At 41.2% G+C, this 18,507-nt stretch overlaps 2 protein-coding genes across 2 annotated transcripts in view; one reads left to right on the plus strand and one right to left on the minus strand.

Moving 5' to 3' along the window:
- The window catches only part of trpm5 (transient receptor potential cation channel, subfamily M, member 5), a 35,433-nt gene extending 27,152 nt beyond the window's left edge, over positions 1–8,281 (minus strand). Inside the window, exon 1 of the mRNA XM_088611096.1 lies at positions 3,995–8,281. Within this exon, the coding sequence (XP_088467222.1) occupies positions 3,995–4,021 (27 nt within the window). The 5' untranslated portion in view covers positions 4,022–8,281. The remainder of the gene's footprint in view (positions 1–3,994) is intronic.
- A 46-nt stretch (positions 8,282–8,327) lies between these two features.
- On the plus strand, positions 8,328–10,427 carry cdkn1ca (cyclin dependent kinase inhibitor 1Ca). The gene is made up of 3 exons (XM_088611097.1): positions 8,328–9,090; positions 9,238–9,353; positions 9,821–10,427. The coding sequence occupies exons 1-2, from the start codon at positions 8,535–8,537 to the stop codon at positions 9,348–9,350; spliced, it is 669 nt and encodes a 222-aa protein (XP_088467223.1). The 5' UTR covers positions 8,328–8,534; the 3' UTR covers positions 9,351–9,353; positions 9,821–10,427.
- Positions 10,428–18,507: the final 8,080 nt, after the last annotated feature.

An 18,507-nucleotide genomic window follows, 5' to 3' on the forward strand; every position in this document is an offset into this window, starting at 1 on the left:
ATTTGCATTAGGTCAATATTTCCTGCACGAGCATGAGTGGTGCACAGATTTCAGGCTCTTTTTCAAAATAATATAGACGGACCCAGAGTGAGAAATGTTTTGGAGCTCACGGAAACAAAAGGAGACAACTTTGTATTTTCTTGGTATTACAAATTTCAGCACATGAACAGCTGGCATGTACAGTACATCTTTCAGAAACATCTGAAATACTAACCTACCTCACTGCATCTGCCCCAAAGTTAAGAGGAACAAATCAACAACTCTACTTACTTAGAAAACAAGAAAATGTTATTTCATTTCACATTTTCAAAGTAAATGATTATTTTTCCATTTTCAAGCTCACGAAGGAATCACTGTCTGGCACTCTGGAAGAAAGAGTGCTGAAGATACCCCAGCAGTCTGATAACATTTCCCAGAACAACCTGGACTACGGGGACAAAACTGACATTTTAGTAATATGGCAGATATGCTTTTGGAAAACCAAATTTGGATAAAGTATAACTTCAAGGCTTTCTTCAGATAACCACTGCTAGATTTTCTCATTAATGAAGCTAGTTTAAAAACCCATCCAGCATTTAAACTTGATTTCACATTTCAAGAACTTTGTGTCTTGTTGCAGGGTTTTCCATGATTTCCAGACATTTAAAACATTATATGAGCACTACAGGACTTTAACTAAATGCATAAAGGCCTTCCCAGTAAATGTCACACAAACCACAGATTCACTTTCATTTGAATAAAGAGCAAGATAGGCAATCCTGTGCATTCACTGATGGGGCTCTGTGAAACCTTCCCAGACAAAAGCACGCAACATGCAAACTGATATTTGCATCCCAGGTCATGACAAGGTATCAGTTGCTTTAATCTGGGGTGCAAGAAAGAGATTTGTTCCATTTTAGCTTGAAAGGGCAGTTTGTTTGGTGAACAACATGGTGTGATGTGGTTCATTGGATGCACAATATTGAAAGTGACTTATGATGATATAAGCCAAACTTCTCATTGAACAGTGAAAATTAAAATACATTTAAAAAATATGATTATTTAACATTGTAATGCACCATTCACACAAAGGATTCCCCCAGAGTACTGATCGGTGGGGCTATTTGTAATACTGCATATAATGTAAGTTCCTTACTTATACAGCATATTTTAATTCAAAACTAATGGTCTTTAAAAACTAGGTGCATCTGAAAACGACTATTAATATAAAAACAGGTTTGTTTTCTTAAAAGGCCCATTGATAACCTGATCTGTCCCACTTCAATCCAGTTCCAGTTAGCACACTGACATTCTAATACAAATGTGTTTTCTTAACCGTAAATGGGGCTGGGGATGTGCTTTGCTGACTTACCTTTTTTTGTCAATAGCAGATTAAAGCAGTTTTTTTACATTTCTCGACACAGCTCATTAACTGGTACTATGAGAGGTCAGTTACATTTCATTGTTTTATCCAACAAAATGCATCCAAGAGTATTTCAGAAAACTGACCATGAAAAATTATCTTTGGAAAATCTTCAAAACTCCTGCTGTACATGTTGCATAATTTTTGACAGCCCATTGTGACCAAGTAAATAAAGTTGGAGTTGGGGTGCAGTATAAAATGTATTTGGACAATCCTGAAGCATTTTTTACAACACACTACATTTAAAATTAAATTATCCTGGATTCCAATTCTTAATTCAAAGAGGTAAAAGGTTTTGATTCAACAAAGTATTCCTTGCAATTAGGAGGATGTTAGTTTGAAAAAACAAATAAGCACAGTCCTGTTGGAGTTGTATGGTGTTCCAGTGAGCTATTGCCTGAACAGAACTGAACTTAACACTCAAATTGAAGTACTGTACTCTTTTGTGGTCAGCGGACTACACAAAGGGTAGACAAATTTAAACAGCACAATATCTCCCTAAAAGCTGCAAGAGAGCAAGACTGAATTTCCAAATTGATAACCGATTAAAGCCTGCTGTTCTTGCGGACTGACTTGGATAATCCTGGATCTAGAGGAGCCACCAGGACCAACAGCGATCTCAAGGAGCCCTGAACAAAACAAACCCTGCCTCGATGAACGGAGCCCAGGTGTGGGATTACGAGCAGCAGACACTATATATGGAAGACACTATTTTGTATTGGAGCCTTATTTCTCCATTTCTGCCCTAGTAACTCCTAGGCAGATCAATGGCAGGAGTATCACTGACGAAGTGGCAGTGACCTCTGAACCACTGCTAGCAGCTGTGAGTGGGTGAGAGGTTATGGTATCATAGGGTACAAGGAACAGTTTTAGTTCATGGAAGAACGACCCAGAGACAGAATTCCTCATAATTAAACCAAGTTTAGTTTAGAAACCTTAATTTGCCAGGAGACATGGGAATGCACAAGGCATCTGCCCTCAAGTTGGTCTCAATATAGAACTAAGCAAGTCATTAGAGCATTTTAAAAGCATCTTATCTTGTAACTCTGAAAGCTGATTTGGGCTGATAAGATCGAGGAATGAGTGATAGCAAAGCACACCTCATGTTTGATTTCTAAATCCTCCTTCCCCTTTATACCTAACATGGCCAGTTAATGTAAAGATCTTCCTTCTCCCACCCCACTTGCTTTTATTTTTCAGATGTCAGACTCTTACTATAATGACATTATATGCCTGGTTGCAATCTGCTGTGTTACATTGTGATTTCTGTCTCCTATACCACCTTGTGCTCTGTGTCACTTACGGTGTTTTAACAATGTCTGTATGTGTGTAAGTATAGCAACAGAACTCACAAGCTTATGCCTGTCTGAACCTTACACTTGGTTCATAGTAAGTATAAGTATATACTATAAGTATAAGTATAGTAAGTACCATAGTACTTGGTACAAATCATCCGGCCATTTTCACTAGTCACGTAGCCCAATGCAGGTTAAAAGTGAAAAAGAGCCCAATCAGGCAGGCAGGGGGCACAAGGTAGGACATACCGTGAACAGAATGACAGTCCCTAACTATAACTTCATTTCTAAATACAAATAAGGGAGGGTGGATATCACTAGAAACAATTTGTATCGTAGATAGCAACTTGCCATGTCTGAGAGAGGGATTATGCGAGAGAAAGATTATAGGAAAATATTACAGAGAGATTGGAAAACAATGTTGCGATTTGTTATGTATACACTGTAGTCCAGTATTATCAGTCCACTGTTCTACTTTTAGTTTAATAACTGGTGGCCAAGGGGAAATATCTGAAAAGCTAATGTCAGGAAACTGTAAACTATATTGACAGAAAAGGAAATTCAAAAACATTTAAGAATTGATGGTGAATTGTTCGAGTGACTATTGCCAAGTGAAAAATCATTCATGCACAAAAGTGTAAATACAGTTACTGCCCTATTAATGGGACACAGAAACTAAGAGCACAATTTTCCACACTCACAAAATAAACCACTTATGTTAAGTGTCATTGTTGGAACACAGCAACTTCAAATGCATTCTATCAAACATACATATATAGTATAAGGTTTTACCATTTACATTTAAATAATTAATTACATTTTGGACAATAGCATTCCAAGGACTGGCAAATACATTCAGATAAAAAACATTTGACTTCCAAACTCTTTGTGAAATGACACAGTAACAATTAATAAAGAGACTATGTTTAGTTAGTTAAATGTTAACTAGAAAACCCAAATGAAATGTAACTACATCTCCTAAATGAATTCCACACAATTATAAAGATATTTATTTTTTCCATAAACAGAGGTTTCTCTTAATCACAGTTCAAAAATTAAACTAAAATTAATTAAAACTATCAGTACAAATTACGATATGGCATTTTACATTATCTACATAATTTATAGGAAAAATAAATTAAAAGGGCATTCATTTTAATGTCCAGTTTGGTCAAATGTTCCAAGTCATGTTATACTGGGAGTTTAATCTGTTTTGAAAGTTTAGGTGTGCAAGAGACCACAAAAGGAGTCAATAACAGAGGTGAAGTGATAAACACAACAGACAGAGAGTTCCTACCAGGGGCTGGTCCGGCGGTTCAGTCATGGCTGGATCTAGATCTGGGGCTCTCAATCCGGACAGCTGACTTCCCTGCTGCTTCTCTCCCACGGTCACCTGCTGCTGGACTGACGTCCAGCCTCCAGCTGGCTGATCAGCATCATGTTCAACCAGGAAGCATCAGACAGGTAGTCCTGTCAGCCAATCATGGTGTACACAAGCTCACTAGCTGCACAGAAACTGTACGTGAGGGTGCTGGAGCAAACGTTTACAAGACTATCACCTGGCAACGCATATTCCTCCAGCTGGTCACTGCTAGAGCTCTTCCACGTGCAGTATGCCAGGGGACTGTGACTGTGACCTGTCCTGCATCATTTACTGGTTCCTGTCTCTCTTGTTGAGTGTTCAGCTGTTTGCATTCTTTGTGATTTCCATCCATCCATTTTCTGACCACTTTATCCAATAGAGGATCGTAGAGGAACTGGAGCCTATCCTGCCGAGCAACAGGTGCAAGGCAGGGTCCACATCGGATGGGACACCAGTCCATTGCAGGGCACACTGACACACCCTCACACCAAGGCCGATTTTCCCAGAAGCCAATTAATGTACCAGTATGTCTTTGGACTTTGGACTGTGGGAGGAAATGGGAGCACCAGGAGGATACTCACACAAACACAGGGAGAACATACAAACCCCACACAGATATCACCCCAGGAACTGAACCCTGGGCCCAGCACTGCGAAGCAACAGTGCCCTCTGTGTGACTATGCTACCTGGCCAAGCTGTGACCAAATCTGTCGGAGAACTTTGTGGCAGTCTCTGCAATTATTAGCTAGCAGGCACTTTAATTCAAAACAACTTAAAGAGAGCAACTCTCTCATGCTCATCAAACTCATCTCCTGCTGCCTCATGGTCACAATCTGACAAGGCTGGAGTGATTCAGGATGACACACAGTTAGTCAAATGCTAAGCTAGTACTTGAATCAAATAAATCTGGAAATAAGCCCTTTTTCTTAACAAGTGGACCACGTGCAGTGCAATAACATGGAAAATGCTTCTTTGATGTATCTTTTCAACTTCCAGCAAAGCAAGTTTTTATTCCTTTAAACCTGGCTCCAAGAATAATTTCCAATCTACAGATCAAGTGCCAGAATGGTTCTTTCTAGTCCTTATATCTTAAAACCAACAGCTATGATCTAAAGGACATATTGTACTGTGACCTAACACCAGGCACAAAACAAAGCAAATATGAATATAGTATAAAACTAATAAAAACTTGTGCATTATACAATCATTTCTTGTGCATTATACAAGATCTGATTAAGACAAATGCTCATACAGAATATTGATATTTATGCAAGAGGTAAACTAGACAACACCTGATTATTTTTTAGGGACTCATTTTAATATGGCACAGATCTGTAATGGACAAATATAAAATTTGCTGAAACTAATGAAAGTAAATGTTGATGTGCATGGACATAGATCAAGTAAACAATATAGGAGATTCTTTGGGATAAAAGTCATTATTCAAATGCAAGCAGTTAATGGTTATTCAAAGATCACTGTTGACATAGCTAAAATACAATTGAAAAGTTTGTTTATTGCCTTGAAGCTGGAAATTTGTAGGGGTGAAATGATTCAGGGTTTAAAAAGCTCCTGATCTTCAGTGGGTGATGTGGAATAGGAGTCATATGGATGGGTCACATCTGTAATCCGTGCCAGTGTAGTGCTGGTCCAGTGCCAGCTGTTAGAAACAGGAGACAGTTCTCATGGAGGTGAAAGTAATGACAGCAACGAGTTTTGTTGTATGTTCTCCCTCTTTGCATGGGATTCCTCCGGGTGCTCCAGTTTCCTTCCACAGTCCACAAACACACTGGTACAGTAAATGGCTTCTGTGAATATTGTCCCTGGTGTGTGTGTGTGTGCACATGCGCGTGCGTGTCAATCCATCCAGGATGTATCCTGCCTTGTGCCCGTTGCCTGCCGGGATATTCTCTGGCTCTCCCACAACCCTGAATCAGACTCCTCAGAGTCCTCAGTACAGGCATCCACAGTCACCTTTGGGCCAGCCGACTGGTAACCCATAGGAACCAGAACCACTCCCCAGGTCCAGCGAGTCCAGCAGGGAGGAAACGAACAGCGCTGAATCGATATCCAGCACGTCATTGAATGACACTGAGCTTTTCATTTGCTATTTCGACATTTTCTCGACAAGTCGGAAAGTGTATTCTTGAGAAAGGGTCGTTGGAAGGTTTGCTGTTCACCTCAATGCATAGGGAAAAGCATCATTGCGGTTGATAACATTTACTGTCGCCAGATGGCGCATTATAACAAAAAATGCCTCACGTTCAGAGTAGACAAGCGCCGCCTGTTCAGAGTAAAGGAACCAAGCGGGCAAATGGCATATACTTAATGAAGAGCTTTTAAATGATATAAAATACCTTTTGTTCTTACTATTTTTACCAGTAAAATAATAATAATAATTATTTGATAAATCTTTACTTGGACCGTTGCAAATGCATTTGCCATCTATTGTACTACTTTTTGCTGTTATTTTTTAAATTAAAAACACTTAACGCTAACAATTGACAATGACATTTCTTTGTTCGTCTAATGAAAACGTTCTGCGTACAGAATGCACACTGGCATTTCAGACATGTTTGGAATGCATAATCTGTTTACCATTTAAATAATCTTAAACCCGTCTGGATTTATTATTTATTCTGCATAGAAAACGGCTAGTTTAAGCAGAACTTTGGTATTTGCACATTGCTTTAGAGGGTTTTAAAATTTACATATTTAAATTATTCCATCGAATTAAATTTTATTGTTGTTTACCTCTCCCATGAAACAGGTATGATGATCATGGTTAGGTTACGCATTGTTGAAAATAACACTTTTATAAAACACTTATCGAGATTCTCCACCTATCCCCATTCACTCCAGGCTATCAGATCTATTGTTGGAACGTTTTCGGTTCTCGGGAGATCCTATTTAAAACAGAGAAAATTTCCGGTCTTTCACTGGAAGGGTATACGTTGCTTAAAATGGATTTCAGAGACGAACATTGCATAGAAGATTTACATTAGGTTTTACCAATATCAAAAGCTATTTTCCTATAACCTTTTATGTCCTAGTTTATTTTCTTCTAAAACTAAATGAACTTTCAATGTAGTTTAATATCCGATTCTGTCCGGACACAGCGACCAGCTTTCCATTAGACGGGACTTGCAGGAAATGTGTCATCTGTTAAACAGGTCGTTTTGTGCTCACCCAGCCCAGTACGGCGCTTAAATTAATACGCACTTCAGCAATTATTATTTCCTTGCATTTTCATTTATAAACAGAGACGGTGGGACAGACTATCGTAGCAAATTTAAATCATAAATTAGTGCAAATTGTAATACTACAGGTCCTCAGCTGGTGTCTCTGTTTAACAATGTCTCACGGAACAAAAATTGGTTTTAGGGTGGCTAACTCAGAAAAAACTGCTGAAATGTAAATACGAATGTATTAGGCATATAGTATTTAATAAGGGGTTAATTTTTCCATGATGTCTTGTGTACTGATTTGTAAAGAAGACGAAATATTCTTAAAAAAGAATTGAAACAAACCACTGCGAGCCTTCATCCCTCTTACTCAACTCGTGTAAGATCTACAGCCTCCCTTTCCCACTTTTTCTCATAATTCCCCATTCTGAATAATACAGAAGGAAAAATAATTTGCATGTCTATGAAGGTCTCATACTTTAAAGGAACAGTCTACAGAGCCGGGATAAAGTCAGGCGCAAGACCTGTATCCTTCAGGCAATATGAATATTTAAAAACACATACACGCGAAAATCGGTAACCATCGCGGAGCTCGCTGGGCTGCTAATCGCTTTGTTTCGTGTTACATCTAGAGAAACAAAAACGGACAGAAAATTGCACTCATAATTCAATGCATTCATCTCGATTGTTCACGTTAATGCTTTGCCCGTGTGGCCGGACTTTTTTTTTTCTTGCAGAGAACATCCTAATTTCGGATAAAGACGTTTGTAAAACCAGAGAGAGAAGAGACGTCACATACAGCAATAGCCCTGCAACAATAACTTCAGCTCCGCTTTACAAACAGTAACTCAGTTGCAGTTCCCCCTCCCCTCCTCTCTGACGGACGTCGCCGTGAACCAATCCGAGCTCGGCGGCGCTTGGCGCTCGTCCAGGTCTGCCGCCCAGCCAATGAAATCAAACTGCACACGCGTGTCGTCACCGGGGGGCGGGGGCGACGTCTGGCCAATCCCGTCACAGTGCTGGCTGGGTATACAAGCGTGTACACCTTTGGACTTTAAATAGTGCCTTGCGTGCAGCCGCAACGCAGAGTTTAAACTGCTCCAATTCTCAAGTGTTTTTACCCCCTCCCACCCCATCTTGAGTAGGAGAGCAAAACAGTAAACATTCCAAGGAGACGGCGGTTTAGACTGGGTTATTTCGAAATCCAGCGAATCTCAGTTTTATCCTTCCTGTTTTTCCTCTCCCGGTTGGATTGCAATAGGTATTTTTCTTCCCCCCGTCAGAGCACCATGTCCGACGTCCAGCTCTCCACTACTTTGGAGCGAGTGGCCGCAAGCAGGACCTTCCCTCATCACGCCAGGACGGGAGTCTGCAGGAACTTGTTCGGCCCGGTGGACCACGACGAGCTGAACCGGGAGATGAAATCCAAATTGCTGGAGATCCTGGACCGGGACCGGCGCCGGTGGAACTTCGACTTCCAGACGGACACGCCACTGGAGGGGGACTATGGCTGGGAGGAGAGTAAGGTGGACAGCGTCCCCGACTTCTACAGAGACTCGGTCCAGATCGGCCGAGTGCGGATTACCGTCCCAGTCCGGGCCAGAACCTCATTGGATACAAATTCTGCTAGGGACTGCCCTCGGGATGTACCTGCCCCTTGCCCGGCGCTGGGCAGTCGGCTGTCCTGCTTGGAAGGCACGGCGAGCTCGGGGGAAACCAACCAGGAGAACAGGGCGGATCACCTGAATCTGGGAAGAGCGGCGAGCTGCAGGACCGTTCTTTGCTGCCGACGGAAAAGGGCATCTGCAGTCGTCACCGCAAACGCAGCCACAACGCACATCACAGGTAGGCTCGACTGCCCGGACCGCTTCCTCAGTCGCCCGCTCCGCCTGACGTGCGCTGGGCGTTGAGGGGCACTGCTCTGCTGCTCGTGTGTGCATGCTCTGTGCTCTGCACCGCACACGGCTCATCACAGTTTGTTCATGCCTTTAGATTTCTACCCGAAGAAGAAGAAAACGAGCGAGGCTAAGCAACAGTCCGAGAGTGACTCCCAGCCCTCTTCAGTAATCCCCACAGAACAGACTCCACGCAAGAGGATTCGCTAAATGGTGCGTATTCAAGTAGTTATCTTATGGAAGGAGTTTATTTTGTTTGTTTGTTCTGTAGTTCGTAGCTGAGGAGGGGTGTGTGTAGAGTTTCATGTACACGATTCCTACCCAAAGCAGCCTTTGATTCCAGTGCAACGGGGGGACATGGTTTCGCAAGGTCTGGTCTTATATTAAAACATGCGATAGCTGCGACGTTTAAGCTCCGGGCTAAGAGACGGATCCTTGCGGAGCCCTGGTGAAAAATGAAGGAGGGGGGTGGGGATTGACGTCAACGTGGCGGGAAAGATTTCGGGAGCTGGTGACGTTTGCAGTAGTTCTGCACAGATTTTTTTTTGTGGAGGTAGGGGGGTGGCTGACTGTAGGTTGAGGGGAATGGGGAGATGTGATTGTACCCGAGAGCGCAAAAAAAAAGATGCAAGCGAAAAGCGAAGTGAGTACTCATTTTTTTTTTTGTTTTCGTTTTTCAGGAAATTGCACTACATTCTGGCGAAGAGGTCTCTTTCTGCTTTCGTCCGACGGAGAGGCGAGGCGAGGCGGCTGTCTCTCCCGAGTCTGGACTCGCTCCTGGGCGAGGAGTGAGAGAGAGGAGAGGACTGGGCTCTGGAAGGACTGAAAACATGTAGCATACCCGCGGCCCGGTTACCGAGCAGCTCGACAGTGTTAAACTTTAACAGCTGTGCAATCTTTAGTTATGTCAACACTGGCCAAAAGTGTAAAAGCTTTAAGAGTCATCAATATTAAAGATTATATATATTGTTTATTTCTGTTGATATTGCATCTTGGAGTTGTGTATATATATTTTTAAAATATACTAACTTATAATTATTTATGTATCGAGTTCACATGGGCGAATGCCTATTGTTTTGTTATTTTGAGCCAAAGGGCAACTTTTTTTTTTGCTATTTACGGAATAAAAGTTATATTTTTGTTTTGCAATCAGTAATGATGTAGCTTTGGAAAAGTAGTATTACTTGAAGATTAGGGTCCAAATGTTTCTGAGCCGTTTGTTTTATAATCCCTGCCATTTCATTTTCCCCTGAAGAAGCGAATAAAGTTGAAAGGTTCATTCCTAAATCTTGATTTGTCTTTGCTGCTTTAAATCCCCCTTGATGAGGAGTGATTGAATTCCATCCTCCAACCCCTTCGATGCAGACCTATGCAGGATGTTTTAAAATTGCCCGCAACGCGCCCAGGCACAGAGGAAAGCGCTCTATTCAGAACGAGTAAATTTACGGAGAATCAAACACCTGCTGCAGCCTGTTTTTTTTATTCAACATGCCAGATGTGAGTAAATTCAGTTGTTTTTTGTTCTTCTGGTTTAAGTCCGACATGTTTCGCATTGGGAGATGTAGTTGGGTTCTAAGTTTTCGCTTAATGTAAAGGGTCAGTTGCATTGGTGTTCTTTTTTTAATACGTAGTAACATAAAGAGCGGATATTTTTACACTAGAAACGGTCTGAAAATGTTCACGTATTTGTGTCTAAATTTCGCTTCGAAACTGAAGTGCCGGATTGCAGGAAACGTGACACTTGTGAAACGAGTTTATCACCCCCGTGGCACTTTAAAAATGCGGGTGATGGAAAAAGATTACGAAACGGCTGGATCTTGTTTCAAATGACAAACACTTAGAGGCCGGCTTGAGAGACTTGAGTTCGGAATGTAAAAATTGAAAAATAAGCCGGTGACGGACTGGTGTTGTGAAGCGCGGTGGCGCAGGGCTCGCGGGAGTGCTCTGCTTTCCTCATTCTGCACGCAGGATCGATTCAGGAGCACACTTGCAAATCAATCGGATGTGGGCTACATCTCCGCAGGCCTGTTGATCGCAGGACCACAGATTTTAGGGGACACCTCTTCTGAAAATACGCATTCTGTTGCACTTTTCACAGGTGTATTGCCTTAAAACACTATTATCCTGCCTTTACGCCCAAAAATGTTCATCGCGGGGATATGGTAGAGGCTGTAGGGAGGTTTGCTCATCGTTTCAGAGTACGAGACTAATTGTAGCTCGTTAGCATTCTCAGTCGCCGTATTCCAGCTGCGTTTCAATGCGTATAAGCTCAGCAGTAGTTGCACCTATATTCTTATTGGAGGACGGTGTCTACTGATACTATTTTAATAACGAGTGCCACTACACCGAACAAAGCTGTTTGACAATACGTGCCACTTAGAAAGCCAGGTGCCTCTGGGAGCCCCTATTGTCCATCAGACGTACAGTGAAAAAAACCCTTTAAAGGAACTTCTTAAAGACGCTGCTTCTGCCGAAATCAGTCCTGCAGCAATTAAAGACACCTGCTCCACCCCGCGAGTTTTTTTAATCTCTCATTGTTTTATGAATCGACTCTCTTTTATGGTTTTCATTCGTTCAAGAAAGTGTATTTCGTTTTGTCGTAAAAACACGCATTCCTGTCCGACAACACCTCCTGCCATATAGTGACTGTATCAGTCGAACAAAAATGTACAGCCTTTAACCTCTACTGACGTAGTAATTTACTTACAACCGAATTTCGCAATACAGATTGCTGCTTCCAAAATTATCACCGAATATTGTTTTTTTAAGAGGGAATTACAACGAAAACCAGACACCAGCCCAGTAAACAAGTATACATTTTCTATACTGTATTGGTGTATGTAGATATTCCTAATGAAATGACTTGGTAACGCCCACCCCCGCCCCCATTCCACACAGACACACTCTCCACCTTCGATTGCCTGGTTCTGATTTCCAGCACAAAGCACACAGTCTCCATTCTTCCCTGCTTTGTAGCCATATGGCACGTCCTTGTAGCCATTCGCCAAGTCCCATTTATTCAGACACATAATGTCCTGCATCGGAGAACAATTCGGACGTTGTTTGCCTCTTCTATTGATGCCAGTGAGTGGAAAAAAATAATTTAACATAAGGGGATATCCTGCTAATTATGAGCCATATGCGCCCATAGACACAATCCAATAAGGTTTCCTTTAGATTCAGAGCACTTTATAATTTAAAGATAACAGATGTCCAAATACAACATGAATCACAGCTTTAATGAAGTCTCCGGGACACAGACAATGTATTTCCATGAAGTACGTAATTTGAAGATCTGTCTATGTCTATATAAGATGTTTGTGTGTGTGGTTTACTGTATGTAAGAACGTGATTCCATTTCCAGTGGTAACAGGGGTGAGATAATTTAGTTTTGTAAAGCAGTGCAACATAGATTTTCCCAAACTGATCAATGTGCTCAAACGTTTTTCTTCAGTGATGTTTTTTCTCATTTACTAAAAGCGAATTTTTATTTTTATTTAATATTATTGGACATTTTCTCCCACCCTGACTATTTTACCAGGAGAGCAACACGATACAACAGTGGTAGTGTACTGTACCTACGCGAGGTAGAAGCGGGTAGTCATTATGGAAACGTTGAAAAACAAAGCATATCTTGAAATAAGTAGAATGAATTTACGATGTCACCTATGTATCTATGAACTCTGAAATTGCACACGCACATATATTTAGATTTGTGTTAAAAGCGCAAATCATATTTCTGTGATTTTATTCTGAGTATTAATACGCAGCTACCACCATAACGTTGAAATTTAGATGGTTTATAAACGTGACAGAAGACAGTTACCGGACCTTGGATTCACTTATGTGTATAGGACAAGATGACTGGGGATATATTATTTTTTACAATAATTTTCCCTCGGTTTATAGGATCAGGTTTTTTTAATCTCTTTAGTCTTTCAAATAAACTGTTCAACTGTTGCAGAACTCTTGAGAGGTAATTTAACGTTTTACACATGTCGCTATTTTTATCTTACGGTGGAGGACAAAATAATCAGTTTACAATCGATTTTGATAAAGCGTGTACACTCGACAGTAAAAGGTGCGGGTTTTCTAAGACACACTGACAGTGAGGCCTGAGCACCAGCTGATGCACCTGCGACCGCCTCCGCCGTTCCGTGCAGCCAGACGAGGAATATAACGCCTACAGCACCACTCCCGAGCACAAGGGTGAGGTCTCGTCGAAAACAGCCCCCGTCGGCAACACATGTGGGTATATAATTCGGTTCAGTAGTGAAGCAGCTTCTCCAGATTCGAAGTGTGATTCGCCAGGACACGTGTTTGTAAAGACCGCTCTTCGACCGTGCAGAAATGAAACTCCGATCGTTCACTTTGTCTTCCAGGGTTTCACCCATATAAATCTGCCTGTTGCTCAGTTCGGCTGCTTATGTAGTTAGGGAACATTAAAGCAACATCCCATGGTGGAAGAAATGTAAAGCCCCTTATCGCGGGCAGAGCTGGAGAATGTATCACTGCGCTGCTAGATTTCTTACTGAATACTTTATCTTAAAAACTTTATCCTGTGCATGGAACGCTGTTAAGTACATTTCGGTCTATTTGTATCGGTACAGGCAGCTGGTAAAGTGAAAACAATTGTCCGTCCAGTCTCCACAGACCAAGCCCCGCAGCAGCAATAAAACGTTATATTGGGAAAATCCTAAAATCGCTCACTCACAGAGCTTTTCTGCTTGTATTTGTAAACAATAGAACCATAATTATCAGTATTTCAAATAGTGGAGTAATTTCTGTGTGTTTTTATTTAGCAAAGTTTTCCCGATAGTTCTCCAACTTAACGACTATAGGGTGACGTTAAGTCTGTATCAAACAACATTCTAAAATAAAAAAAAAAAATTTGAATTGTATTAAAATGCATGGGGTATTTAATCTAGAGTGTAAATAAAACATTAAGATCATGCGCGGAAAATACATTCTGAGAGTTTTTCTTTTTAACGTCATGTTTTTTTAAACATGTAAGACTTAAGACTCTTTAACCGAATACGATAAATACATGGGGACCTTTGGAATCTTTTATGGTTTTATACACGTAAAAAAAAACAAGTGTTAATAACACTTTATAATCACGTAGTTTGATAGAAAAATGTGTACATACTACACGACTTTGTCATCCTATCTCTTGGACCCATCTCAAATCCAACTGTTCAGTCTCTTTCATTCCTCGGTCACTGCCTTCAGTGAAAACACATGTTGAAGTGTGCAGCAGAGTGACGCACCATGTCATCTAGAAACAGCGAGAGGTCCGTGTGTCCGCTTTCCGAGAGAGGTCATGTGACCCGCATGTGACCCGTGTCCATCAGCTGGCCCGGTGCGTCTGGGGGCGCGAGGATTCCGTCACTCGCCGTGTCGCCGAGCCCTGCGCTGGTCCCTTTCCGGGACTTCGGCATTTCTCGGTCTGTCGAAGACGTGCATCGGAGAATACCGACTGTAAAATCACTGTTCAGTTAGACCTCATCCCACGTTTACTGTAACAAGTCGTATCAGTAGCAATAGGTTGATGGGCCAGAAGACTGCATTTGCAAGGAATGTCTCTGGAAACAAATTCCCAGAATTTGCTTTGACAAAAACTCCAACCATCGGATTACGTGTTATGATGTTCAGTACTAAAGATCATGCATTCATTTTAAAACCAATTGTTCAGACACATTGTTAAAGACACAATTGTATACTAGTTAGTGATGTTAGGCCTATTTATAGTTGCACGTTTTGTGAAGAGCATTTCCGTGGTTATATACTATGTGAGTTGAAACTATATTTGAGTGATAGCTGTTTATTTTTAAAACATAGTTTACTGTTAAAAATGAAATCTAAGTACACAGTTATAATTTTCTCTCCTTGTCACACCCCACAATCTACGTGTGACTGTTTCCGCAGGAACTGACAGGGATTTAAATCTGCAAACTTTCCCGTCAGATGCTAAGCGCAGTGTATTTAACTCGTCCACGTTGTAAGCAACGTGCCTGGAAACAAAAAAAAAGCAAATCCTATTTAAATAAAGCGCACACTCCACACCTCCCATCTGCAAAGACTGCAATTAAATATAAAAAGAAAAAAAATTGCAGCTAAAGGGAATTAGCATTTTCCATGGCCATCTGGCAGTAGGAGCAGACGATGGGTGACAAAAGCGGAGTTAGAAAGAGAGGCGAGGCGAGTGTGCCGTCTCATTGATCTGCAAATGAGGCTTTGTCACCAAATTAAAGCTCCCGGACCCCTGGGCATCTCCTCCCCACAAAACTCGCAGCATTTTCAACTTTTTTTTTCTAGCCAATCAAAACCGTCTGCCTTTACCGTGACAATCAACGGGTTACTCCACGCCTGGATCAGCCGTCGGCTAATTTTGGAAATAGCCGCTCGTCATCTTTCTAACAACGTGCAGATTTAGTCTGTGGGCCTATAGATGCATTTGCTGAGTCTAGTGAAAAAACAAAATTAGCATGCAACTCTCGTGGGAACGACTCGTCTTTGAAATAAAGCAACTAAGACGCTATTTGATCAGATGAGGAAACAATTCTGTTCTCTTTAAAGATGTTAGTCGAGAAGAAAACAGTAAAACCGGCAACCGGCAAGTCTGTAGAAGTTTCCCTTTTCATTTTGACTCACAAACTCCTTCTAATGTCTTAGGAAACTCTGTTAATCTGTGGCAAAAACGATCACGTTATTATTAAATAGATTAGATATATAACAATTAAAATATTGCTGTTGTTATTATTTGTTGCTATTGGTAGAGTAGTATTAGTATTTGTAGTAGCTGCAGCAGAAGTAACTACAACAGTATTTATTCATAAAACAATTACAAGCATAAGGTGTGAATTACTTTCCTTGCATGTTTCTGATTCAGACACTCATACAAACGAACACCTCTCTCAGTTGTGCAAGAACGTTACTGTATCAAAACAAACAAGAAACATGGTTAAAGAGGCTACGCAATACAACCAGAAAGTTTGCCCACCTGTTTTTGTATTTATTGAATAATGTATTTAAACGTTTTACCAGGAAGAAAAACTCCAATTCATGGACCTACATTTAAAGTGTTGTTTCCAAACGAATTATTGAAGTTGGTATAAAATGAATGTGGGATATCGGTTACACGTAGGATTTCAGGAAAAACATAATCCTTATTTTCAAGAACTAAAAGAACTTAGACTTTGTAGAGTTATTTTTGCTCATCATACGGTAAGACGGTTACAAACAACAGCAGATCGTGAAACTAAAAAATCGCTTTGGAGATTTTTCCTTTGTTTTGACTATTCAGTGTGGAATTAACCTCGCTCAGTTGTTCGTTGTTGACAGGGAAGAACCAGAATAAAATACGACTTGCTCAAGAGAGCCTTGTATGCGCATGCGTCACAGCAACAACCTATTTAGCGAAGACAGATCCGCAAGTTTCCAGTTCGGTCATTATCAGTTGTGTTTAACACTGTTTCTCATAATCCTGACTCCCTTATCGAATGTGAAATTCATCGGAAGTTACAGCAGTTAATTTATTCCGAAAATGCCATCACAATCGGAGCCAAATTTAATTTCGTTTAGCTTCGTATTTCCATGCTGTTCGTTGAAAAGGAAAGAAAAGATATCGTTAAGATTCAAAATCTATTACAAATAATATGTACGACAGGTTGCTTAAAAAAACGTTCACGACCTTAGATTAATGAGAATTGAATCCCATACGATCCTGAGTCCTAGTGAAAGTAAACTAATATATTCTCATTCGGCACAATAGAGCACACAAAAATAAGGATTGCATAACACAGATCTATCCTGTACCTCCAGCTACCACCCGCACAGACCTTGTCCTTGTTTTATTTTGAAAAGAAGTCCTCAAACACTGATTCGCAAATAAAATAGCGTTACACATTTCAGTTTTACTAAAAGCAAAAAAGATACAAAATTAATTCTTAAGCATTTTATTTTTGCTGATAGATTATTTTTTTTGCGGATAGATTTTTTTTCTCTGAGTGTTGACAAAATACATATTACCGAACAAGCTATGTTTAATTATCTCAATGATGTAATCTATGTAATTCTCAGGTATTTAACTTTGAATTTTTCAGTTATGTGGTAGGCTACTTTATTTACTATGTGGTAGGATACATTTATTTAGTCCCAGACAATCAGGCCATGTGTTACAATGTCCCATTTCCCTACAAATAAACAGTAATAACACTAGAAAATAATTGTCAGGTAAACTTTCAGGCAGCATTCACATAATTGGTGTATTTTTGTTTAAATAACCCAGGATTCGGATTTTCATTCGGCACTTTAAAAACCTGTGAAGTTCTTCTAAAACAGTAAAGCAGTGTTTGGGGAAACACTTGCCTTCTATGCTTGGGCTGCTTTAAGCTCCTATTCAACCAACTGGACGGCGGGGCGGGATCCGGCGCGTGACACAGGTGTGCATCGCGACGCAGCGCGAGGGGTTTCCCGCTCCCAGGTGCGCGCCGGCTTCGCGCCCCCGCGCGGCAGTGCGGCGGCTCTCAATGGGAGCAGCCAGGCAGAAGGCTGACTGACAGGGGACTCGTGGCGGCCCTGCGCTTGTTCTTTTCGTCCTGTTGTTTTCCAGAGCTGTGAGCTCGGCTGGGGGCCCTGATCACTTTTTAAACACAAACACCTTCCATTCACTTGGCTCATCAAAGGCGTCGAGGAGAGCGGGTTTAGACTTTGTCAGGGGCTCAACACACAGGCTGGAGAAAGAGTGCAGACACTCGGACTTTCTCTCAGATTTCCTCCACTATTCTTTCTGCTTTGTTTTTATACTGGAAACAGTTACAGATGGAAAGAGGTGCAATTGGCCTACAGGTCGGGCCTAAAGGGACAGAGGCATTTGAAAGTACAGACACGGGCTTTCACATCCAAATTGTTTCTTCACAGCCAAACAGCTTGACTTGGGCTCTCATATATATATGCAATTCCCCTCGTGTAAGCCCCTTCTTTCGCGTGTAACTGCAAAACAGAAATACATATTAGAAGCAGTAACTCACATTCTGTATTTTTCGCAAAAAGGACAGCTACGTTGTAAAACTTAGAATTAAATGACAGTGTTTTAAGAGGGGGAAAAACTCATGAGAGTTAAATGCTCGACCCAATTACAGACCCTCGCGGAGCAGTTAAAAAAAACCTTGGAAGAGCAGGAAACAACATGTTTTTAAAGGAAGGGCAAACTACATACCCATTACAAAGGACATTTACCGGGTTTTCCCGCCTAGCCCAAATTGTCATCTCAAGTGATGGATCGGTCGGGCAGGGTGTCCGTTCTCTGCAGGCTTGGCTGCCTCAGTCATGCGAGCGCTGCTCCATATAGCGCCAGCGTCCAGCG

This window comes from Lepisosteus platostomus, chromosome 18, assembly GCF_059453375.1.
Source record: "Lepisosteus platostomus isolate fLepPlt1 chromosome 18, fLepPlt1.hap1, whole genome shotgun sequence".
Classification (NCBI taxonomy): Eukaryota; Metazoa; Chordata; class Actinopteri; order Semionotiformes; family Lepisosteidae; genus Lepisosteus; species Lepisosteus platostomus.